The sequence below is a fragment of the Ophidiomyces ophidiicola genome (genome assembly GCF_022830035.1).
Source record: "Ophidiomyces ophidiicola strain CBS 122913 chromosome Unknown scaffold_36, whole genome shotgun sequence".
NCBI classification, from domain to species: Eukaryota; Fungi; Ascomycota; class Eurotiomycetes; order Onygenales; family Onygenaceae; genus Ophidiomyces; species Ophidiomyces ophidiicola.
Genome location: NW_026054676.1, coordinates 157101 through 180883, shown reverse-complemented (window position 1 = coordinate 180883; position 23783 = coordinate 157101). Strand labels below are relative to the sequence as shown.

Below are 23783 nucleotides of genomic sequence, written 5' to 3'. Positions count from 1 at the left end.
CAACAAAGGTAATATTACGCAATTGTAGTTTCAACGTTGTGCTGAGTTACTACGTAGTGGTTACGTTGCCACTACCGTAACATTACGGTATTTCACAGATCTGGAATTCCGGTATGGACCAAACTCGATATCACGTGTTGATAAGATAAGACATATTGGGCAATCTGAACACCTTACGATAACTCTGAGACAACACACGAGGTTGAGGCCGGGGTAGAAGACATATTCCCTGCACCTCTTCAGTGTTGTTTTAGTTTCCACAGTGTCATGTACTCAAGCGTTTTTTCTGGCCATTTGTCTTGATCTCTCAAGCCAGTCTCTCTAGGAGCTTCCCACTATGTTTATACAAGGGACTTTTGTGCTGCTTACTGCCCTCCTGGGTGCTAGCGTAGATGCGCTTTACACTAAAAAGTCTCCAGTTCTACAGGTCGATGCTACCAACTATGATCGCCTGATCGCTAGATCTAATTATGTTTCTGTACGTAATATCCTCCCGACTCTAGGATTCTATACGCCTTTAGCTAATGTTTCCCTAGATCGTAGAGTAAGTCACCCCGTCAACTGCATGTGGATATTCACTCACGTGCTATAGATTTTATGCACCATGGTGTGGCCATTGCCAGAATCTCAAACCGGCGTACGAGAAGGCAGCGAGAAAGCTCGAAGGGCTTGCTAAAGTTGCAGCGATGAATTGCGAGGATGAGGCAAACAAACATTTCTGTGGCTTGATGCGTGTACAAGGATTTCCGACCCTTCGACTAGTAGTCCCTTCTGACCAGCCTGGAAAACCGAAAACCGAGGACTATCAAGGGCCAAGAACTGCGAAAGGCATAGTTGACACCGTCGTGAGTCGGATTCCTAACCATGTTAAGCGCCTTACCGATAAAGATGTCGACGGCTGGCTAGCGGACTCAAATACGACCGCAAAAGCGATTCTCTTTACTGATAAAGGTGCCACAAGTGCGCTTTTACGGACTCTAAGCATCGATTTTCTAGGAAAGATCCACATTGGCCAAGTTAGGAATAAGGAGACATCAGCAGTGCAAACGTTTGGTATCACCAAATTCCCGACACTCGTTCTTTTACCTGGGGCAGACAAACCATCAGTAGTGTATGATGGAGAGATGAAAAAGAAACCCATCTTGGAATTCCTCAGTCAAGCTGCAGAGCCAAATCCCGATCCCCCCATACCTGTCAAAAAGGTCAAACCCTCAAAACCTCAAAAGCCCAAAAAGCCCACAGCTGCGGATAGTCCTTCTGAACCTACCGACAGTGATTCCGCTTCGAACAAGGAGGAGTCTTCTTCTCCCAAACCGTCTGCTTCAACAAAGCCACAAGCCCCAGTGCTTCGTATGCTTTCTTTGAGTACCGAGCTCAAGGCTACTTGCTTAACCCCAAAGACTGGAACTTGTGTTCTTGCTATTGTTCCCATACCAAAGGATGCCACAACTCCGCCGCCACCTGGTGCTGTCGAAGGACTTAATGCCCTCCGAGAAATTGAGCATAAGCATTCTCAACGCAAAGGACACCTCTTCCCTTTCTACCTCGTACCTGATACTATAGAAGAGGTTCCCGATATTAGAAAGGAGTTGGGTTTAAATCCGGATATAGTAGAAGTCATTGCCGTCAATGGAAAACGTGGATGGTGGCGCCGTTATAATTCCGCCGGCGGGTCAAAGTTCGGCATTGTCGAACTAGAGAAATGGATTGACCAAATTCGCATGGGGGAGGGCGAGAAGGAAACAATTCCTGAACAGCTATATCAACTTGGAAAGAAAAAAGCGTCCAAAGAAAAACCTGATAAATCACAGCAAAAAGAGCCAGAACAAAAACAAGAACAGGAATCTGAAGCAGTTTCTGAACCTGAACCTGTACAGGAGTCAACTGAATCAACTGTGCTCCTGGAAGAAAATACAAAAACGGCTGTACATGAGGAGCTTTAGTCATTGTTGTTTCTCCTCAGATTTTCATGCTCTAGCCTGGAATGAAACATGAGTTGTACTTTATTCGTTTCTTGAACTGTATTCGTGATTGCTGCAGAAAAGAGGCAATAAGAAAATTTGCTAATATAATTATCTGCGACTATATATTATTAGACTCAGAAATTCAGGGGAATATTCATTAAGTATAAAATGGAGAAGTTTTGGTGTCTTGTAAATTTAGTAGTGGATCCCATCCTGCATCCTAGATGTGAAAATAGTTAACAGGGCTAAACACACGCTGAATTGCAGAAAATCTATTGTATTTTACACTTGTTTTAACCCGTCTTTACTTTTTCCGTCCTTCCGTTCCCTTTTTGATCTTTTTACGTTCTTTGATACCAATTTCTTTCTCGTAGATATCGCGAGCTGACTCGCCGGCTTTACGTTTCGATTGCTTCGATGTCTTGATGCTGACTGTAGGAACATTTCCATTCTTCCCAGTTGAGGTACGAATTTGCTTTTCCGCATCTTCCCAGGCCGTGGCGCCATGGTCGATTTCGTATCTGACAGTATTGAATTAGTATATCATAGTTCTAAAAATTGAAGAGGAAAGCCTACTGGTCTAAAGGCAATGCATCAATAAGAGCGCGTTGCTTCTCTCTTAGCTCTTTATTGATCTCATCGCCCCCTTGCTTGAGCTCCTCCTCTAGGCCTACATCAAGTGGTTTGAATGTCGTGTCGATAATTTCATCATCATGTACGCCCATAGCATCGTTTGGAGCTACGCCGATGTCCTCAGCAGGTAAGGTTTCGGCAACAGCACCTTCAATCAAAGAGCGGAAATGTGTGGACACTTTTCTGATAATTTTTATGAACATCGCCATCAATTGGGATGCGGCGACATTGAGCTCCTTTTCGACATCGTCAAAAGATTTGCGCTGAAGACCGATAGCAAGGAGAATTGATTGCTGGACACCGGATAGGCTAATATTTAAACGACCAGAAAAATAAAAAACAGCAATGGCGGGGACCATATCAAGGATGACGTGATAGTCGAGAAGGTTGTTTGCATAACTGTCCAAACGCTTAAGGTCGAAGGGAGAAAATGATGTGTTTAGATCGGATTGGGAAATGGGATTTGTTTTGATAGATGCATCAGCTTTAGCGATTGCATTGGCCGATTCCCCAATGCTCAGTGAGAGCACAGACGGGAAGTCCCTGAATTGGTATGATAGAAGGGAGAGAAATCTTTTATGGAAATCGCTTACATAGGCGCTAAGCCATGAGGTGTCGTTTGAGCCTGTAGAGAGAGTCCGAAGCATGACACAAGTATGCTCGCCGGTGAGGTCGTTTGGGGTTTGTCGAAGATATACTGGCGCGAAATCGGACCGCTTCCAGAACTTGTGCAGAGGCGCGGTGAGGCCATAACTCACACCTACATAATCGAGGGAGTCCGGCTTCCTTTCTGACAGCTTTCCAAAGAGTGGTGGCATGGAATAGATATCTCGAACCTGCACATCATCGTCAAGTAAATTGGCATTCTCCAACTCGGCATCGGTTACTCGGACCATTTCTTCAGAAAGAAATTCGTCGTCTTCTGATAAACTGGTGAACTTTCCTTCATAAAAATCAGTTAACAGTTCCAAGGCCCTAGACCCATAGCCCATATTGAGGTAATCGGGATTAGTAGCAATGCGGACAACTCGAGCTCCGGATAAGCCCGCAAATTCTTCATCTTGAAATTGTTGGCTTACAAGCCAGGGGATAAGATCACCGCCTGCTCTCTGGCCGCGGCTCAGACCATTGAGAACGCTTTGCTTGCTAATTCGACCTTCAAGTGCAACTTGCACAACGCATAGGGGCTCGGGTAATTTAGAGGTAGCTTCGTCAACAGGAGGAACAAGAACGAACAATTGATGTGCAGGAGCATCGCTCATCAGCTGAAGATCGTTAGGAGAATTTTTGTAATGACTGGCAACATAGAGTGCCATCATCTGCTGCAGAAATTTCTCGGGAACAGGGTGGAAAGAAAAAAGGGTATCTCGATTTACATAGAGCAACTGGCACTGCGACGGATGCGGACAGCCCTGTGAGTTCATTTTCGATCTCGGTAATGTGGCGTCAAGACAGAGCACTTTGTTCAGCCACTTTTCAACGGCATCCCCCTGAGCATACCTAATGGGCTCGGACAATGTAATTTCTCTCAGGAATCTACCGCCTATGTATTCGCCTTCCGACCGTTTTACTGATTTTCCAGTTGACCTGTCTGCAATGTCCGCACCTTCTTTGCTAGATTTTATGGCCCCTCTGGATTGTTCGCGTAGCTGTTGTATAAGCTTGAGGGACAAAGACCTTCCAGTGCCTTCATAACCATTGATCGTTGATGCCATGAATACAAGATATGGGCCCATTAACTTTCTAACCAATGGCAATGGGATTGCAGCAGCTTCATCAATGACGAGTAGCTCGGCTTGTCCAAGAGCAAACGCATCCTGTGGTTGAATGTATTGTATCGTTTGGCGGTGCTCTCGATGTACATTAACTCGAACAATAGCTTTATTAAAATCAGGATTGGTAGACTGAAGAATTGTATAGTCAACATGATCCAAATATCCTAGGGCATCAAACCCTTTGAAGACGAAATCAAAAAGTGTTTTTAAGTTCTCTGGACTTGGGGAGGTAATAAAAATGTTGCTGTAACCGTGTGCCACAGCCGCTGCAATTGCAACTCCTAGGGCGGCGGATTTACCCCGACCACGAGCTGCGGTTAACGTGACCGTGCTGCGTAGAGTTTTCTCTGCAATAGCATCAACGAAAGTAAGAAGAGCCTTAGCTTGATCGACCGTTTTAGCCAGAGTTACTAATGACCCAACTGGCTGTGTATCTGCAAGTTTATCTTTTATAGACCGAAGTTCCTTCGTGGCAACTGAATTCGCACCATCTGCTGTATCTCCCGGTGGAAGAGGTGCCACGTTTTTCCCTCCTGAAATTGGTAGAACATTGAGTTCATCATCTACCACGAGACATGAATTGCAGCTCCCAAGAGATAATATGAAACGCTCATTGAACCGGGCAACCACATCATCATGCGCTTCTGTACGATACCTTGAATGAATGTCCATTGATAGAGTGTATAGCTGTTTCAAGCTTTTCATGCCCTTCAAAAGTAAAACAACTAGGCCTCCGCCTTCAACAGTCTCAATTGTTCGCGCAAGTAAATTCGGTGTTAAAGCTTCAAAGTCTTGCAATATACACATCCCATATGTATTTCCCAAGATTTTTTCAGTTTCTTTATAGTAGACATAACGAATTTGATTCAGTGTGACGAAAAGTTCGAACGGATCTTCCGTGTTGGGATCTCGAATGCCTCTTTTGACCTCTTTTTTTATCTTGGCCTCACGCTTCTTACGGTGGCTCGAGAAGCCTAGTAAATCCTTCTTGTAGGCCCAAAGTACGGACTTGTTCTGCTTGATATCGACGCTCGTCATGATATAATGGAGATGAACAATTACATCTTTGACACGGTCACCCACCACCACAAAAAAACTTCTCTTTTTCTCCTGCACTCCATTCCGTATCAGGGCCGGGATGCGGGAATCAAGGGCTTTCCGGGGCATATTGCTTTCGGGTCGCGCAAGTGCGGGCTCGAACAATTCTAGCGAGTCGAGCGATGGAATCGGTGGGCGGCGGGGTGATCGTTGTAACTCTGAGAGATAATAGTTTATTCCAGACACAGAACAGTCCGGTTTGCGTAGGAATACCCCCGGCCGTCTCAGAGCCGCGGCATCAAAATTTCAACGGCCTGCGGGATCTCCAAAGCTTCAGATTATTGATATTCGGGTAAAACTACCCCGCGCGACTGACGGCCCCAAAGAGCATGTTTAAACGGTTAATGCGCTAGTCCTATAAAAGACTAGCTTCATATTACAAATAAGGTTTGAATCGCTCGGGACGAAGCGACAGGACTGGAGTTCTCTGTATCTGATTGGACAGAATCTGCCTCTCACTATCATTATGTAAGCGCGTTACTCCCACGAAAAGCGAAAAAGAAAGGCAGATATGCTTAACGGTTGGAGGTTGATCTACGGAGTATTGTATGCAGGACGGAGACTGGACAGGTAGGTCATGTAATTATCCGAAGCTAGAGAGCAGTTCTATCTTAAACAAAGCACAAAATGGTGTTGATGATAGGGCCTGATAGTTAGTTAAAGTGATCTTCCAGGCTGATCCACCCGAGCTTTAAACCTCAAAAAGCACGCGCCGCTTGGAGGAGCTTGGACTTAGATAAAAGTAAACTGGGTTTGGAGAAGCTGGAACGCTGTTAATCAAGATTATCTTTAACGCAGCGCCGGCTCAACCGCACACTCCACAGTGGCTTGAGTTGAGTCTCAACCTGGAAGTGGTTAGACTTCATGCCGTTTACGAAGTCGCCGCGAACATTGCACGCCGAGTCCGGCTCCTCACAATGGCAACGCTGGAGCCCCTTAGCCTTTTTTTGACCCAGCTGGACCTGTTATCCTATGATATCTTCACTGATTAATCCAGGATCGATGGTTTCTTTTTGCTGCTCTTGCACTTGGGATATCCTTGATTGGTCAAAGCGACCATGATCGGGCTTAGGTATGTTCAGAATCAATCGCCCAGTGTGAGTACCAATACTAACGTCAAAACAGCCTATTTGTTCTCAGTGCACTGTTATTACTACTGTCTGCAGATACCTCTTCCGCCCTCGGTTCGCCTCCCTTTGATCCATATCCATCCCGCTCACCAGCTAATTAAAATTTTCTCGAGCCCAGGCCATCCAGCAGAATCAGCAGCGTTCTCTTTATTTTGCTCCGGAATCGTCCTTTTGGTTGCTGGCTTCCTCGTCCCGTCATTTTTAGGTCGCCGAAAGGACCCAGGGCAATGGGAATATATTCCGCTCTCGAATTCTCGGGCCCAGTCTTCGACGTCCGTGCCCTTGGACGCATTTGACAAATTAGAAACTTTGAAAAAGGCAAAGATACGGAAACTATTGCTCAGTATTGCCTTAGCAATATTTATTCTCTGCCTACGCGTTGAGCTTTATCGCCAATCTGTGAGACGCTCGTATTGTGCGTCATTCAACGTTTCGGTATGTCGTGGTGGAACTATCGGATCTTTGAGGAGGGCGACGAGTTGAAAATAAAGGACTGAATTCTGACTCTCGCTTGTTAGGCCTTTATTCCCCTTATTTTGGCTGTGTACGAATTTTTGATCAGTCGGAGGAAATCTAGTTCGAAATCTCCAGATTCGGTTCCAAAGTATTTTACTTCCATACTTTCTACGTTGGTCCTGGCCATAGCCGGCCTTTTAACTACATCACTGAAGGATGGCTGGCGCGGCACCTTCATTTGCCCCATCATTGGGTCCAACTCGAAGATTACGCTGTCTTTCCAAGTGTTGGGATCCGTTTTTGATGCCGTCCTGATTCTGTTGATGGCACGTTTGACAGACTATGCCGGTCCAAGGGATGGGACAATAATAGTGTGGAAAACATCAACTCTCTGGGGATTTGTGCTTTTAGTGAGTTGGACTTTCTCCAAGTTTAGACAGTTTGCGCTAACTCGCTCGAAATTACAGGGCTCAGCCATTATTTGGTTTGCCATAGAAATACTACTACTCAGTGTACCCATTGGAGATCGGCTTTGGGTGCTGTCTCCCTTGCCTTCTTATTTTGATGCACTAAAACAAAGCGCTCTTTTTGCTATGTTCTGTCTTTCAGCGTCTAAGGCGGTAAGTGAATCTAAAGCTCGTCCCTCTAAGTCTAGTCCCATAGATAATTCATCTAACTAAATGTTAGGTATTTGATGCTACGGTTTTAACTTTAACTTTTGTGTTTACTTCTCTTCTCACATACTATTCCCTATTTTCATGTGTTTGGACTTCCTTCTCAGCTTTCCCTGCATTGGATATTGCAAAAACCGCTCTTGTGTCAATTCTGCTACATATTACCGGATACATATATCTGCGATCTAGCTCATCCCCTGATATAGATGGAAAACGCGGCCTACGGCCTAACGGATGGTTACGCTGGGTCATCCTAGTATCTCTAGTGATGTCAATTACCTTTATTTTCGAGCAAACGAAGAGCAGCCCTTTTCATCCCATTGATACTTTTATTGAAAATGCAAAAGGTACTCACGATCGGTGGATAACGAAAGCCAGCAGCAGCAAAAGCTTGAAGGACGCCGTGCTCGAGTACCAGAGGCGCTATCACCAGGCTCCGCCTCCGTAAGCTATCATTATATCTACTGATAAGCCAGTTTACTAATGTACGTGTAGTGGTTTTGACGTATGGTATGAGTACGCCACCAATAGGTCGTCAGTAATTATTGATGACTACGATCAGATTTACGAAGACTTGCTTCCATTTCGCAGTATCTCCCCCAAAAGGCTTAGAGATCTCGTATCACTGATGGTCAATGATCATTGGAATGAGGTATCGTCAGTTGTTGTTCGAAATGGAAAGGCCGAACCACAAGCAGATATTCGACCTACTCATCGGTGGATGGTTGAAGGTATCTCTAGGATGATTGACCCATATTCAAAATATCTTCCCGACATGGACATCGCGTTCAATTTAAATGATGAATGCCGGGTCGCCGTTCCCTGGGAAACACTGGAAAGCATCACAAATACTGGGAACACCAAATCGCCACTAGGTGCAGAAGTGTCTAATTCTTGGTCTGATCATCGGGCAAAGTCGTGGAGTTATAGTGCTGGTGATCCTAAGTCACATCGCATGTTTGTTGACCATTCTTTTAAAAAGGTTTATGATTCTTTTGGCCGGACCCTTTGTTCGCCCGAATCGAAAGCCCGTACTACGATTGTCTGGAATAAGCAGGTCCTCTGTACCGCATGTACTGAACCACACTCCCTTGGCCAATTTATCCGTGATTGGAAATTATCGGCCGATATCTGCCACCAGCCTGATCTATCATTTTTGCATGGATTCTTTTTGTCGCCAGCGTCTTTCAAAGTTTCGCAAGAGCTTCTACCTGTATTCAGCCAAAGCAAGGTTTCCGGCTTCAACGACATTCTTTATCCAAGCTCTTGGAACTATATCGACAAGGTGAAATACGAACCCTCTAACGAGCATCCTGATCCTCCATATTCTGAGAAGCAACCGGCTGCTTTCTGGCGAGGGACAACTTCGGAGGGCCGCAGCAACTATGGAACTTGGAAAGGTATGGTTCGTCAGCGCCTAATCCACCTTGCCAACAACCACACCTCCAATACTGTTTCAGTCCTTCTTCCAACGGCAAAGAAAGATGCGTTTTCCTATCAAACATTTGCTGGTTCTGAAATATTTCAGTCTCTGGGTCTCAACACTTCTATATTTATTGCGGAATCTGTTGCTCGCTGTGCGGGAGAAGACTGTGAAGACCAAACTCGTGAATTTGGAACTGTGCCTCGCACTGACTTCCAGGATCACTGGAAGTATCGCTTTCTTTTCGATATGGATGGTGCTGGGTTCAGTGGGCGCTTTTTACCATTTCTCAAAAGTAATAGCCTTCCCTTCCGCACGTCATTATTCCGCCAATGGCTCGACTCACGCCTCACACCATGGCTGCATTTCGTTCCCCAAGACTTACGATTACACGATTTTTTCAGCACTCTGGCTTATTTTGCAGGGGCAAAAGAACTTGACAACAACGGCAACATGAAAAGAGCGATTATGGAGCCCCACACTACTGCTGGAGAGTGGATTGCTGGAGAGGGGCAAAAGTGGGCAAACACAGCCATCAGAAAGGAAGACATGGAGATATATATGTTCCGCTTGCTGTTAGAATGGGGGAGATTAACTGACGACAGGAGGGATGAGTTAGGATTTTTGGTATAAAAAAGCCCTGTTACTCGGCATACCTTCTTTAATGGAGTTATTTATGTCATTTAATATTATCACTTACTTGGATCACATCGTGTTGGGCCTTTCTTTTGGCATCAATTGGCATTTATACGCTATTAGACATTTCATCGGAGTTTCAGACGTCATCCATCATACGTAAATATTTGGCTTCTATAATAACTAAACTAAGAATTCAATAAACAGGTTTCAACCAATAAAATATATACAAAAGTTGATATATAGCAGTGATGCATTAATCTTCAAAACTTTCGCCAAAATCATAGACCTATATAGTATGGAGTTTCAGTGTGGAAGCGTCCTGGATTGGCTTCATGGGCCAGTCTGGGCAGCATCAACATAGGTCTTGACAATTTTGATTGTTTCAAATGTCGTGTAAGTCGTGCAATTCGTTTGTGTGGCCGTGTCCGGAATTTCCGTATTTTCCGCGGGGATTGAGCTTCGAATGGAGGGGGCTGGGGCTCTAAGAGATTGGCTACTGGCAGCCAGAGAAACACCGCTGGTACTAGAACTAGAGGATTGTTGACTGTGGCAGTTAGATCCATCACAAGGCATGGAGAAGTCATTAGAGGTTGAAGTAGCACTGCTGTTAGTTCCAGTTGATGCTCCAGTGGGCATATGATTAATTGGTGTGGTAGTCTGGGTAACAGGTCCTATAGTAAGCTCAACAGTTCCGATAGATATACTAACATCACAGGAGATAGCATCGCTATCCGTTCCAGTTGATGTGTTGATGGGCTTGGCACTTGTAGTTGATTGCGGATCTGGGCTCGGTGAGGTGACCAGGGGTTGTGTAGCACTACTGTTAGTTCCACTCGATGGTCCAGTTGGCCTGTTACCCACCGGTGACGTTGTCCTAGTATCAGAGGTCGAAATGGGGTTAGTACTAATCGTGGACTGTTGATTCAGGGAGGATGAGCTGCTGGTGGATGATGTGATTTCAGTCGATTTTTCGGTAGGCTGTGGACTCGGCATAGATTGGCTGCTAGAAGACGATATAGCACTGCTACTGGGCGTTGTTGTTGTTGTTCTTGTTGTTGTAGGTGCTGCGGTAGGTGTATTTTCAACCGGTGGAATAATTGTGGTAGAAGATGTCGCCGAGGTCTCGCTGCTTCTTGTTGCCGGTGTCGGTGTCGATGTCGGTGTCGGTGTCGGTGTTGGTGCCGGGGTAGGTTCAGGAATCGCGGATACTTGTGGTGGTTGAACCTGTCTAAAAACCCTCAAGCCATTTACCTCCCAGTAGGCATCTGAGAAGTCATTTGGGTTGTTCCTAACGTAACTATCACAGCTTCCCCTAGTGCTGCAGACAGGGTCGGAGTTCCACACCCCACCAGCCCAGTCACCACAAAAGTTGGTGTTAAAAATCTGGCAAACAATACAGAGTATTAGCTTGATGGGTTACGCAGTTGAAAAGGCAGTGGCATACAAGTCGCTGTTGTTTCATAAACCTATCCATATCACATTCACCGGAAAATCTTGCTCCTGGTCTGCCCCATTTTGTAGGGTCGGGGTTCTGGCTGGTCATGTCACTGGGGATATTTCCACGAGGGAAAAACCAAATTGAAATATGAGCACTAGTCCACTGGATGGCGTACACACCGCCATTTATGTTGTTAAAATTGGTGCCGTAGCTGTTAGCCTGCGTTGAAGAGACAAGGCAGCCCTGGTTGAATGCCTGGTTTGGAGAGTAAACGTTGCAATCCCTTGTCTCAACAATTCCAGTAAAATCACCAGCAACATTTATCTTGCATCCTTCTGTAGTATGCATGGCCATTTTATTCATAGATTGTTGATTGACTCCCTCGATGATGTCAAGCTCACCGTCCCTTGGCCAGACATCTCCTACAGTCCAGCTTCGTTGGAAGTTAGAATACAGCAAGAAAATCAAAGTATGGTGTGTTTCTTACAATGCAGGCCAGAGACCACAAGTTGAAGTGGGCATGTGCTTGATATCAGCTAGAATCAAGCCATGTAGGTATTTGGCTTTTGACACCAAACGCACACTCCTACGGCCAGAGCCAGAAGCAATACTCCAGGAATCGACACCAATGCGAACTGAATTTTGACCCTGACGGACAAGATTGTCTCGAAAAGAGGTATCCCTGTCTTGGTAGCTCACATAACCATTGCTTGGATCGCGAGTCTATGGTAAGATTAGAAACTCTGAAATTCTAGTTTGAATTTATTAGACAAATAATTTACCGAGAAAAAATCAAACTTGTCAAAGAAGTTCGATGGTGTATAACTATCAACCAGCTCATAAGAGGCGGCTGAGAGTTGTGCTAGAGCAGCAAAGACAGTAAGTTGCACAACATGCATGGCGACCTTAGATTTTTACCCGTCTCAGTGCACGGGAATATATGCAAAGCCCAGCAGGAGGGTAGAAAGGGGCATAAAATAGGGCGTTAAGGGCCCGTTATACAAGCCAGGTCACGAAAATAATGTATAGATCAAATGATAAACCGAAAATCAGACGAAGAAGGTCACCGGGGAACAGAGAGCGTTTACACATTGGAGGAGATGCCTCCGTATTAATAGAAACTCGGTAGCCATCCTCGATAGTTTCATATCGCGGCCGAGTAGATGGGTTTCAAGGGCTTTGGGGACGACCATGACGAGATCTCAAGCGGCATTCCATGTAACGCCCCGCGTTACCAATGACAACGCCGGAATTGAACGAGGTCAAGCCTTTCAGCCCTTGAGGACGAGCAGACAAAACGCCCTGCCAGTCGAGCTGGGCGTTCATACTTGACGTAAATAAACAGCAGTCACCCGGCCAAAAGACTGTCCACGGCGTGGAAACCAGTACGTTCCTCACGTCCGGCAGAGCCATCGAAATATCTCAGGTCCCGTTGCCCCAGTGTCAAAATCAGAGATCGGCGGCTAATCGAGGGCACGCCCGGTGTCAAGCACGAGGAAGCGTCATGGGAGATCCCTGTGGCGTTTTGGCGTTGGCCAGGCCGGGCGAGCAGGCGGCATCAGATGATGGCAATGTGTTTCAAGGCCCGTTTCCTCTTCGCGATGCGCGAGCCTCTTTGGCCAGCGCCCATGCTGCCCGATTTGAACGTGCGAGGTGGTCTTCGTCAGTTAGCGCCCGCTCGTGCCAATAAGTCAATTATACGGAGGACTCCGTACCTTGCTACAAACACACCCTGGCCGGCGCGAAGCTTGCCGTCTTCCGCCTGGGCACGGGGGACACTGCCGAGGGCCTAAGAACGCCAGCAGGCTCGGCGTCGAAGTTATTTCGAACTACTCTGGAAAACAGACAGAGGAGATGGCGATGGCGACGGGGAAGTTCCGCGCGATCAGGGCTGTATGACCGCAGCTGTTGCACAGCCGCGGCTAATAAGTTAGTTAACTAGTTAACTAACGACCGGCTCGTCTGCGTGACGCGAAGCGCCGTCGATCTTCAGGCGTCGGATGCATCAAAATACCTGGCCGAGCGCACGCGCGGCTGTCATCCAGAAGCCTCGAAGCGTCGTGGCCTTCCGGTTCCATCTCATGGTTGCCGGGGCAGCTTGCTATACAGCCAGAATCACAAAATCATGACTTGAGGCAAAAGATGCTACGATGTCTGTATGGTACATATCACACACAAGAACTCCTCGCTGCCTTGGAAACCTCGTTGCCCCGTCGCTGGACCCCGAGCGCCGACCTGTCGTCGCCGCGCAAGCTCGTCTGCCAGACAAGAGCGGTGGTAGAGATGCCGGCAGCCAAAAACAATCAATGCTCCCTCTCCAACGCCGCCGTTGCTTTTTGGTTCTCCCGCATCGCCCTGCTCACCAGACCCGGATCCAGCTGGAGCTTCAGCTACCACCTCAGATGAAGATGCCAGAGCCTTCCCTTTCCCTCGCGACGTCGCGCTGTGATCCTTGTTCTCTTCGCCCTGCCTGTCCTGCTTTTGTTTCGCACCAGTGACCTGCTTTGCTACCCATGCTTCCCATACGTGCCCTCCCGATCCAGGGCCCCAGGTTCTGCGTCGGCAAAGCTCACATATTTGCCCTCGCGCCCTCCACCCGCGTTGCCGGAGCTTGGTAACTTCATCAATGTGCACGAAAAGATCTTTATCCAACATTGAATTGGCAAGCGAGAGTAGCGACTCTTCGTAGCTGTATGCTGACAATATGGACGCAATCACCGCTCGGAGTTCCGACAATGACGGGGAAGCAGAGGCAGCACGTTTGAGAAACGCGCGAAGGATGCGTAGAAAAGACAAATCTGCTTTGTTATTAGGTAGACGCCCAGATTTGGTGGTAGCAGTCAGTAGAGCCGTAAACACCTGTTGCACTAGCATTCGAAGAAAAATTGAAAGTTGCAGAGGTTTTCCGTCAGCAGATTGGGGCCAGGAGCTTGCCAAAGGGACATCCTCGCAAGCAGTCCCACCTTGCAATAGAGGAGAGAGGTTTTGTGTGATCCTCATCACAGCTTCGATAAGCGAGAGCCATAAATTTTCATCAGTGGAAAGAGGTAATTCAAATATAGATCCTCTTTTTTGTATATTGACCTCTCCGTATGGTTGTTTCGCCGATTTTGTCTCTTGTTTACAAAGCCAAATTCCCACCCGTACATACTTTTCAAGCGACTGAACAAGATCAACCACAGCTTGTGTTAATGTCACGGAGTTGGAGCTCTCATCGGAATGTTGAAGAACCCCTGATAGGCCGGTCTCAAGGGTGACAAGGTGGTCCGTTAATCTTTTCATAGCATCACCAACTTCCCCCTGTTTTGCAACAAGAATCACGACTGCATCAATAATTCCACTGCTTTCAATTGTGGGAAGTACTGCTTCAAGTTGAAGATCCCCAGATTTCGTAGAGTCGACAAATTCTGCGACGTTCGAAGGCTCATACTGGCACATGAGCTGGATATAACGCTCAATAAGAGAATGGCTGAATTTTGTAGTTGAAGAATTCTCTCCGCTATTTTTCCATTCAGGTCCGATCAAGGCATCAAGGTACTGGTACTGAAGGCTGGGGTCCGGCTCAAGAGCCTCAACAAATACTTCATGTAGGTCAGCAGCTACTGCTTGATTGGTCAGAGCCGCTTCACTAACATCTACATGCGCCAGAGCAGCAGCGTGTTCTTTCACGGCGGAGTATACGTCACGGCGTTGTTTCGCCGTTAGCGCAGAAGTCTGTCGCAGGCAGCCTCGAATGCAAATGAACACATGCTCTTGGTTCTCACTGTCATCTAAGTAGGTGAGAATTAGCTCAGGATACAGTTTTTCGGCACGATAGGTCGACTTTAAGATCCGAAAGAATTTCGCCTCCTTGAAAACGGGTATTAGCTCCAGTATATCAGGAGGACGGTAAGTTGAAAGCAAATATTCTGCACTAAGCTGGCAATCTTCCAGCATATCTGGACTAGGGTAATTACACAGTCTAACAAGTGACTGATGCAAAATCGAGCCGGAAAGCAATATATACTGAGGATATTTCGGAAGATTTCGTGCAATGAACATGTCCAGATAAATTGTGTCGGCTGTTGTAAACTCAGAAGAGGGTATCAAAACCTCGAGAAGAATGCTGATCAAGTATTGACGGTTTATTATTAAATCTCGATTCGTTCTGCTGCTGGGTGATTGTCCCATTTCCGTTTCATCAATGGCACCATTCAAAAATCCGTCTTCGAAAGCCTCATTTAGCATGCTCATAAACCTTGGAGTGTCGAACTCCAACATAATTCGGAGCGACTTGAAGGAACGATCACCTCTGTCACCGCCATGACTTTCAGGAGAGGTAGGGTCAGTTCCAAAGCATAGAAAGCTGTAGATATCCGCCTTCGCTTTTGAAGCTGCAGCCTCATCCAATTCGCCTCCCGTCGGATAAATTCTACTCGTAAGGGTATAAGACAAATATGGGAACATTTTCAGAGCATTTCGGTAACCCTTTGTTTCGCCATTGGGGTCTTCATTAGTAGCAACTATAGCATTTTGGGTAGCCAAACTGAGTAATTCTTTTAAGGGAGAGATGTAATCACCAATAGCGCGATTCCACACATAAATGAAAGCATCGTAAAGATTATAATGCTTACATAAATTTGTAACCTGGTCAATATCAATCGTGCTTGTATCAAGGAGACAGATTGTTTCTTCCAGACGACTGGTGGTATGACTGGTGGAAAAATAGGTAATCAAAGATTTGACAACGTCTGGTGGTAGTGCTCGAATTGTGCCCTTAATAATATATGGCTCCAGCATGTCCAAGAATACACTTTCAAATCCGTGCTCCTCGTACCATGGATATACGTCGTCAAATAAAAACCCATACTCGCCCATGAAGTCACACGCACTGATGCAAACTTCTGCGAGTTCTTTGAGCTGTGGAGGCTGAAGACGTTCCGTGACGGCCCCTTCATTCTTTCCAAACGCATACTTCAGCGAAGCGGCCATCATTTCCAGAAGTTTTTCTTGCACAACCTCATGTCTAAGCTCGTCTTCTTCCGGCAGGCCAACAGTAAGTTTCTCCGACGTGCCGATATAGAACGAGGTCGCAAGGCGAATGGACCCAATAAAATCACCGTGCTCCATTAGTGCGAGAAGTCTATCTGCCCAGTTTGACAAGGTACCAACGGATATGTCATTAAACCCTAGAAGGAAAAGCCTTCCCTTGTAAGCACGAAAACTCATATAAAACGCATCGGCCGTCACCCCATGCATTGTCTGATCATCTTCATCCAAGCGTTCAACAAGGCTGTGAAGCTGCTTTGAAAAGAGGTCAGAGTGGAAAATATGTTTGTGCAGCAAGTCAAATGAGTCTGTCACTCTTAGCGACTTATCCTCTAAGATAAGCAATTGTTGGGTAATTGTTAGCACTGCCAGCACCGACCGACTTATCCATTGAACGGCAACAATTGGTTCGGTAGCTCGCCAACGAGCAACCGGTCTGAATTCAAAAGCTGGAGGCTTGTCCTTGTCTGTAGACTCTGAAGACCCAATCTCAGAGATTTCGAGGATAGTCAGCACGTTGGACCAGCAGTATACCAGCTTCGTTTTGGATATCGCTGTTTCTTTTGCTTTCAGTTTAATGGCGGGAAACCATGCTAACGTCGCCGTCATTGCGCTATGAGCGGGAACTTCCTTGGGCCGTGCTGCCTTATGCTGTGTTTGAGCGACTGGTGTTGTAGATACAATTACGAGAAGGTATGGAGTGAGCATCGCGACCAGACCTAGAGAGTCTGTTCCCTGTTCCACATTTCCTAGGGGTAAAGGGGAGAACGCGAGGACAGTGCTGGGCTTTCTAGAACGACCAACGGGGAGGGTACTTTCGGGATATCTGCCCAAAATCCGAGTCGTTCTTACTGTACGGGTGGCAGCACCCATGCCACGGGTGGCTAAGTGAGAAAATGCCATTCCGTGATCATCGGCAGAGACCAAAGCAGTACGTCTTGTTCCCAGAAATCCGACATGAATCACAGCCACACCAGCGATATGACCATCGCCCCGTTTAAAATCTTGCTGACCAGAAGCTATGGGAGGGATATGTAGGAACGGTTTAGACACCTTTGATATTTCCCACGTAAAAATTGCACCGTCAGCATGGCCTCCAGCCACGGTGGTATTATCGGCCGAGATAGCTAGTGAGGTGACAGCTCCAGATGTAATTGCTATATGATATTAATTTTAATACCTTCTATTTTCAATCTCAAGCTTACCTTTGGACCCATGTCCAATAACAGCTCTAAGATCCTGTTGATAATCGAATACCAGTATGACTCCTTTAGTCGTTCCAAGAACAATGTTTGTAGACACCGCTATACATGTTAGACGGCCAAAATTCCGCTTGCCAGCTTCTGAGAGAACCTGGCCCGCTATCTTTCTAAGCTTCGTCCAACGTACAACATCCCAGGGCGCGGCAGACGGCTCCTCTGGCAGATCCGGGGTATCCGCTCGTAGCTGGCTTGCTAGCGAAGAGTGGCGCGAATGCTGTTGGATAAATGAGGGCGATAGTGGTCGAGGTGAGCCTGGGATAGAGAGGCGGGTTTGGAATCGGCGATCGAAGGGACGGTGAGGGCTATTGCTTACGGCGAAGGGTGACCGGCGACCCAGCGCGCTTCCCGGTGACGACTGGATTGAACCCTGAGCTATTAGTAACTGTAAATTGGTAGAAGAATATTCAATCACTGACTTGGACAGACGGAGTGTCGTCTGGGATCGAGTCTCTGTCGTCAATGCTTCTAGAGTTGGGGCCAGTGCTTTTAGGAGAATCAGCTGTCCCGTCATGGTGTTCTGACGAGCCGTCGGCGTCATCTTTGCTTATAGTTATCGAAATCGGGTCATCCGGTGCGACAAATTCATCGAATTCGCTCTGGCTTTCGACTCCATTGGTGCGTCCATTTGCGGCAGCGATACGTAGGTCTTCCTCTTCATCATGGAGATCAATCGCGTCGTCGCGAACTGCATCATCACCACCCCTTTCGGTCATGGAGCTCATCGGTCGGCTCGTCGACCGACCATCGCTTCAACCTGATGGGTTGACGAATGACTGACGATGCTGCACCGAAGTCCCGAGGACGATCCAGCCGAAGATTCGCAGCTCGTGACCTGCTTCCACGACCTGCTGGGTTGTCAAGAGGCCAGCAAGAATAAAACTGCCTTCTGTTATCGAAATGGAGTGACTGTAGCTTGCCCGAGAAGCTGTCGATGATGCGGCGACGAAATGCCCAGAAGCGTTGAAGTTTGGTCTGGCAAGCTTGTCTTGTCCTCCACAACAGAATATGCACCTTCACACAGCTTCACGGATAACTTTCAAAAATGGCAATTCCAACTACATCTGGCCATGGCGTCTGTTTTACCGTTCGAGGCCGTTCTACAAAGTGCCGTGCTGATGGGTCTTCACTCACTTCAAGCCTTCAAGAGTGATCAGGGGGCATCACCGCTGTAAGAGTCATTCTCAAGATGCGCTGGTCATCGACTCTTTTCGCCGTGCTCTTCGTGGGTCGTTTAATAGAGAATACCCCAGCAGTCATATTGGAACTGACGATGATCATGTCTACCGTTTTTTATCATTCGGCTCCCTGAAAGCTGTGACCCGTCAAAGCATAAATTTCCCCGGTCTACATCTGCTCTATCACATGTTTTCGAAGCTATGCCATCCAGCCCTGACGGCGTCACTCCTGCGAGTCTCTTACTGTCACCTGGGACTTTGGGCATGCCCTTCCGTTCCTTTGCTCTGGTCATCCAGCGCTTGCCCTCTAGATAGAGGGCTCAGTTGCCATCGATATAAGACAGATGGCTTGGCTGGCTCCTTCTCTTTGCTGAAATGAAGCACACGGCTTTGAGATCGTGTGCGCACCGTTCTCTTCCTCATTGTGGGTTCGTCGTGTCGTCTTAACCACGAGCTACTTATATCCTTATTTCACCATGCTTATGCTCTCGTTGATCTTATTGGCATGGCTGCTACCTACCGGCCTGTTCGCCCAGAGCCGTTGCAATGGGCGCTCGGAGTACTGCGATCGTCGCTATGCGGACGTCCGATTTGTTGGCGCGCATAACTCGCCGTTTGTTGGCTTCTTGCCGCAGCACAACCAGGAAATTTCTGTTACAAAGCAGCTTGATCTGGGCATCCGATATCTGCAGGGTCAGACACGTATACATCCTGAGAAGAAGACCCTAAACATGTGTCACACGTCCTGTTTGTTAGAGGATGCTGGTCCTGTTGAGAAGTTCCTAGGGACGATTGGGAAATGGCTGGATAGCCATCCCGACGAAGTCGTAACTCTCCTGCTTACGAATGGCGACTTTGTTGATATCAGCAGATTTGACGATGTGTTTGACAAAAGTGGGATTAAAGAACACGTTTTCGTCCCGTCATCTTCTCCGGGCACCCTTCCTATTGATTCCTGGCCTACCTTGGGCGAAATAATCAAGTCCGGAAAGAGGTTAATCGTATTCCTAGGTTAGTCTACAAACTTAAATAGCCCTGAGCTAAGATATCTGACGGAAATTCTTTATGGCAATAGACTATAAAGCGGATGCCTCCAAGTTCCCATATATCTTGGATGAATTCGCCTACTACTTCGAGACACCCTTTTCAACGACCGATCCTAAATTTGCTCAGTGCAAGATTGACCGCCCTCCAAATGCAAGCCCCGACGGAAGGCTTTACCTGCTAAATCACACACTAAATGTCGATGTATTTGGTGTGATTATACCAGATAGGTTGAAAGCCCCAAAAACCAACGCCGCCAGAGGCGAAGGAAGCATCGGCGCGCACGTTGACTTATGCAACTCGATCTATAACCGGAAACCAAATGTCGTTCTTCTTGACTATATCAACCACGGCCAAGTGATGAAGGCTCAGGACCAACTAAATGGCTTTTAATATTTCCATTTGAGAGTCGATTTCCCGTATTATCGGATGTTTGACCAAGGCTTTTTTTTCGGGTCTACTCAATGGCGGAGTACGCCAATTCTTGTTTCCTGATACCCTCTTGAGCTACATCCAACGATCTTTTCGGCGGATAAATACACCGTTTTGGGGTGTTTAGAAGGAGTACTATTTTTCTTTTCCCCATAGATACCGTACTCCTGGTAGAATAGAAGAAACATTACCATCCCTAACGAGAAATATCTCTAAAGCCATCCTATGGCCAGATATTCTTCACCTGTGACCTAAAAGCCTTATATTGCCTTATAGTGCCTATGACTGACCCCATTCCAGTTGTTTAGATTACTGAGTTTACTATGTTCAGCAGCCAGTGAGGCAAAAAGAAAAAGAGAAGGTTTAAAGGATAGACCATCAATCTGTCATCCTATCAAAAATAATTTTGGATAGGGCTTCCATGTACTTCGTAGCAGGTGACACAACTTATGCCATGAACATTTAGATGTGTGCTAGCTGTATGCACCTCGCTTCAACACTCACTCTCTTTCGTCAGCAAGCGAACGCCAGGGGAACCGTTACCGGCTTTGAGGATTCGAATTAGAACCATGAGGCGCTTCTCTTCAGCTCATGGCAGAAACTCTCTCAATAAATATCAAAAGCTGTGGCACGCAGCGTCTTTAAGATTCGGATCGTAGGTACTCCGTAACTAAACCAGTTAGCTGGGCAAGACTTCAATCCCGGCATTGCGCACATCAGATCCGCCACATAAAGATCGACAACATCCCGATTCATGGCGATGCCTTCGGCTGAAAACTTAAATCTCCTAGTAACCTAAATACCCTGGCAAATTCTTCTGTTTGTGAGCTGTTATCGACACCGTGAAGAACCCTTTCTATGGCGATATATATATTCGTCTTAAATACCCAATTCAAATGTGCTTCTCCTTTCACCGCATCAACGGATGGAGCATTCCTATTCAACAATTGCAAAATCGACGCCCTCGTATCCGCCAGCCTAGCCTCGCTATCTCGTGGCAACCCGCCGGCGATACCTGCGATCTGCAGAAGCACCTAGTTAATTGCATTAGCGTAGCAGAAAACGCAGCCATGCGACTCGACGAGTAAACCTCGCGATATTCAAATGCTTCCTAGAAGCGTTGAACAGGAGTCAAGCGAAAGTATGCCATTATTAACACCAGGGAGGAAATTGATCATCGAGCTTAGTTTGATTAGCGAGGAGGTATGATCACAAAACGACACGAACTAACGGTCGCCATGAGGATGGCTGGCTGATGCCGCGTGGGATAAAAGGCAGAGGAAACACTGATTTCACAAGTCCAATACGTTTTTCTCAGGTCTCAGTCACAGTTCACTCTCATATATCGACCGCATCTTTCAAGAAACCAAGAAAATGGAAGCCTTCCACGATGGTGAGGCTTCGATGGAGGTCCTAGTTATTGAATTCGGTCGAGCAGGTACAGAATGTTAGTGCCCAAAGGTATCCTGCAGGGTTTATATGACCACCTTCGTGCTGACAATATGCCAGCTCTAAAGGATGCTTTGTTAACACTCGATTGCCCTCACACTTATCATACCTTTGATGCTATATATGCGAGCCCACAAGATTCCAAAGCATGGCTAAGAGCACTTAAAGCCAAATGCAATGGTAAGAAGTTTGACCCAGAGAATTTTCAAGTCATTCTTGAGCGTTACCAGGTACTTTCAGATATTCGTTCCATTTCCTGAGCACAGTTAACTGAGTAGGATTAAAAAGGCTGCAGCGGACAGTTCAGCAATAAAGAGCGTTGCTGAGATGATTCAAAACCACCCCAAAGCGAAAGTAATTTTGACAGTCGGGGATCTCAGAGATGGAGACTCATGGCATAGGTAAATGAAACACATCTTGGGAACGGTACATATTTCTAATCTTGTATACGGTGCAGATCCTTCGTGAATGCCCTTCAGACAGCAGAAAGTAGCATGGGATCGGTAGTATTGGGATGCACTGCCAGAGCGCGGGGGAGCCACAGGGATCATTCCACATTTCAAAAACTGGACGACACGATATACGATGGCGAATGGGAGAAGGACGGGCCAGAGGGCTTTGAGCAATACTATCAACGTGCCCAATCTTTAGTTCCGTCTGAAAATCTGCTCAAATATCACGTCAATGAAGGGTGGGAGCCGCTCTGTACGTTTTTGGACAAACCAATTCCTCCAGGGCCGGTTCCGAATATCACCCAAAGTACCAGGTTTAGAGAGAAACTCCGTACTCGCAAGCTTGGGATCTCCCGTTCTGGGTTGAAGAAATTTCTCGACATTGCAACTCACATTGTAATAGCAATGTCGTTGGTGACGGCGGCAACGACAGGACTATCCCTATCCCAGCTGGCATACTAGAAATCAACCAAACGGTCACTTCACGAGCTACCAGGCCGGCCAGTGGAATCAGAATGCGATTTTTGTCAGAAAATGCTGACTACGTCGACGACAGGCTTAGCACCACTGCCCATGGCCGTATAAAACTTTTAGCCCGAGTGCGCGTCCTGCACGGGATGGGAAAGGGGCGGGCTTGTTTCTTCCGACTAGGCACGATGCAGTCTGGCTCTCATGGAAAATGCAGCTTGAACAAGGGCTGGCTGGCATCTGCCAGTTGATGGCTCGAGAGTGGACCCAAGCCCACGCAAACAGGAGAGAGGCGTGTTGGCCGCGTGGGCGACGCTGGAGAAGAGACAGCAGCATCAAGCGTGGACGCAGCGCACGGGCGTCTAGAGGGCCAGGTATTATTCTTTCTGCGCGCAACGAGGTCCGGAGAAGGTCACATTGGCCGAGGCCATTCGGTGTGCGGCAGGGGCGGAAATGCGGGGAGGCGGTGCGATGATATGAAGCGGGCGGTCGCGCACCACAGCTGTGTCTGAGTTGATTGGCGAGTTGAGATACTCCGTAGTTGGTTAACTAACTAGTTAGCTACCTCGTATGTAATATAGTTCGGCTTCATCCATCGCCCAACCTGGGCGGACTTACTGGCCCGGTGGGCGCTATATCTGCTCGTTCCTGGCGGTTCTCCACGACGTTGCATCGCCTCACCGCACAGTACCTAACTAACTACTCCATAACTAGTTACCGCAGGCCAGCAGCGCGCGCGAGCCTGACGAAGCCGTGCTGCAGGCAGACTGGCGGGCATCCCCGCTCCCGTGACGAATCGCCAACACCCGCTGGGTCGGCGGCGAGCGCGTGTGCTGCCAGCGCCTGGTCAACGGCCGCTGTCCGCCAGCCAGCTTCGCATGTGAGCCGTCGCGGTACGCAGCCTGCGCCGATCAGCGCGCTGACCGGCAGGATCGCACGCGCTGCGCGGGCCGCCCGCAGGGGAGAGGTGGAGGCCAGCACTCCGTATTGCGTGCGTCTCTTGCGTCGTCCCCTTTTTTCTGTTCTTCTCCGCGTGACGGCGTGCCAGCAGCCACTCGAGGGCCCGGCGTGGTCGCGCTAGACCGAAGGATTTGCTGGAGCTCTCGAGATACCAGTTTGGCGCAGCCTCTGGGCGGGTGGCATCTGGGAGTGCAGGCGGTTTCGCACTCCGAGCCATGATAGCCACACAAGAGGAGTGGGCGGGAACGCAATCATTGTGGGTGCACCGATGAGTCCCTATATA

General features: G+C 47.5%; 7 protein-coding genes across 7 annotated transcripts; 4 read left to right on the top strand and 3 right to left on the bottom strand.

Moving 5' to 3' along the window:
- Positions 1-337: 337 nt before the first annotated feature.
- Positions 338-1943, top strand: LOZ57_006149 (uncharacterized protein; the record flags this gene model as incomplete). The annotated part of the gene is made up of 3 exons (XM_049255170.1): positions 338-478; positions 537-544; positions 593-1943. The coding sequence occupies 3 exons, from the start codon at positions 338-340 to the stop codon at positions 1941-1943; spliced, it is 1500 nt and encodes a 499-aa protein (XP_049105898.1).
- Positions 1944-2268: 325 nt separating this feature from the next.
- On the bottom strand, positions 2269-5539 carry NAT10 (N-acetyltransferase 10; the record flags this gene model as incomplete). Its single annotated transcript, XM_049255169.1, has 2 exons — positions 2269-2485; positions 2541-5539. 2 exons carry the CDS (start codon positions 5537-5539, stop codon positions 2269-2271), a joined length of 3216 nt encoding a protein of 1071 aa, XP_049105897.1.
- Positions 5540-6528: 989 nt separating this feature from the next.
- On the top strand, positions 6529-9786 carry LOZ57_006147 (uncharacterized protein; the record flags this gene model as incomplete). The annotated part of the gene is made up of 7 exons (XM_049255168.1): positions 6529-6542; positions 6596-6654; positions 6719-7035; positions 7119-7466; positions 7524-7676; positions 7744-8174; positions 8226-9786. The coding sequence occupies 7 exons, from the start codon at positions 6529-6531 to the stop codon at positions 9784-9786; spliced, it is 2883 nt and encodes a 960-aa protein (XP_049105896.1).
- Positions 9787-10122: 336 nt separating this feature from the next.
- Positions 10123-12129, bottom strand: LOZ57_006146 (uncharacterized protein; the record flags this gene model as incomplete). The annotated part of the gene is made up of 4 exons (XM_049255167.1): positions 10123-11175; positions 11237-11663; positions 11718-11953; positions 12013-12129. 4 exons carry the CDS (start codon positions 12127-12129, stop codon positions 10123-10125), a joined length of 1833 nt encoding a protein of 610 aa, XP_049105895.1.
- A 1246-nt stretch (positions 12130-13375) lies between these two features.
- VPS8 (Vacuolar protein sorting-associated protein 8) lies at positions 13376-18242 on the bottom strand (the record flags this gene model as incomplete). The annotated part of the gene is made up of 3 exons (XM_049255166.1): positions 13376-17415; positions 17464-17887; positions 17937-18242. 3 exons carry the CDS (start codon positions 18240-18242, stop codon positions 13376-13378), a joined length of 4770 nt encoding a protein of 1589 aa, XP_049105894.1.
- Positions 18243-19171: 929 nt separating this feature from the next.
- Positions 19172-20132, top strand: LOZ57_006144 (uncharacterized protein; the record flags this gene model as incomplete). The annotated part of the gene is made up of 2 exons (XM_049255165.1): positions 19172-19706; positions 19771-20132. 2 exons carry the CDS (start codon positions 19172-19174, stop codon positions 20130-20132), a joined length of 897 nt encoding a protein of 298 aa, XP_049105893.1.
- Positions 20133-21545: 1413 nt separating this feature from the next.
- Positions 21546-22534, top strand: LOZ57_006143 (uncharacterized protein; the record flags this gene model as incomplete). Its single annotated transcript, XM_049255164.1, has 4 exons — positions 21546-21618; positions 21681-21850; positions 21909-22021; positions 22078-22534. 4 exons carry the CDS (start codon positions 21546-21548, stop codon positions 22532-22534), a joined length of 813 nt encoding a protein of 270 aa, XP_049105892.1.
- Between the last annotated feature and the right edge of the window lie 1249 nt (positions 22535-23783).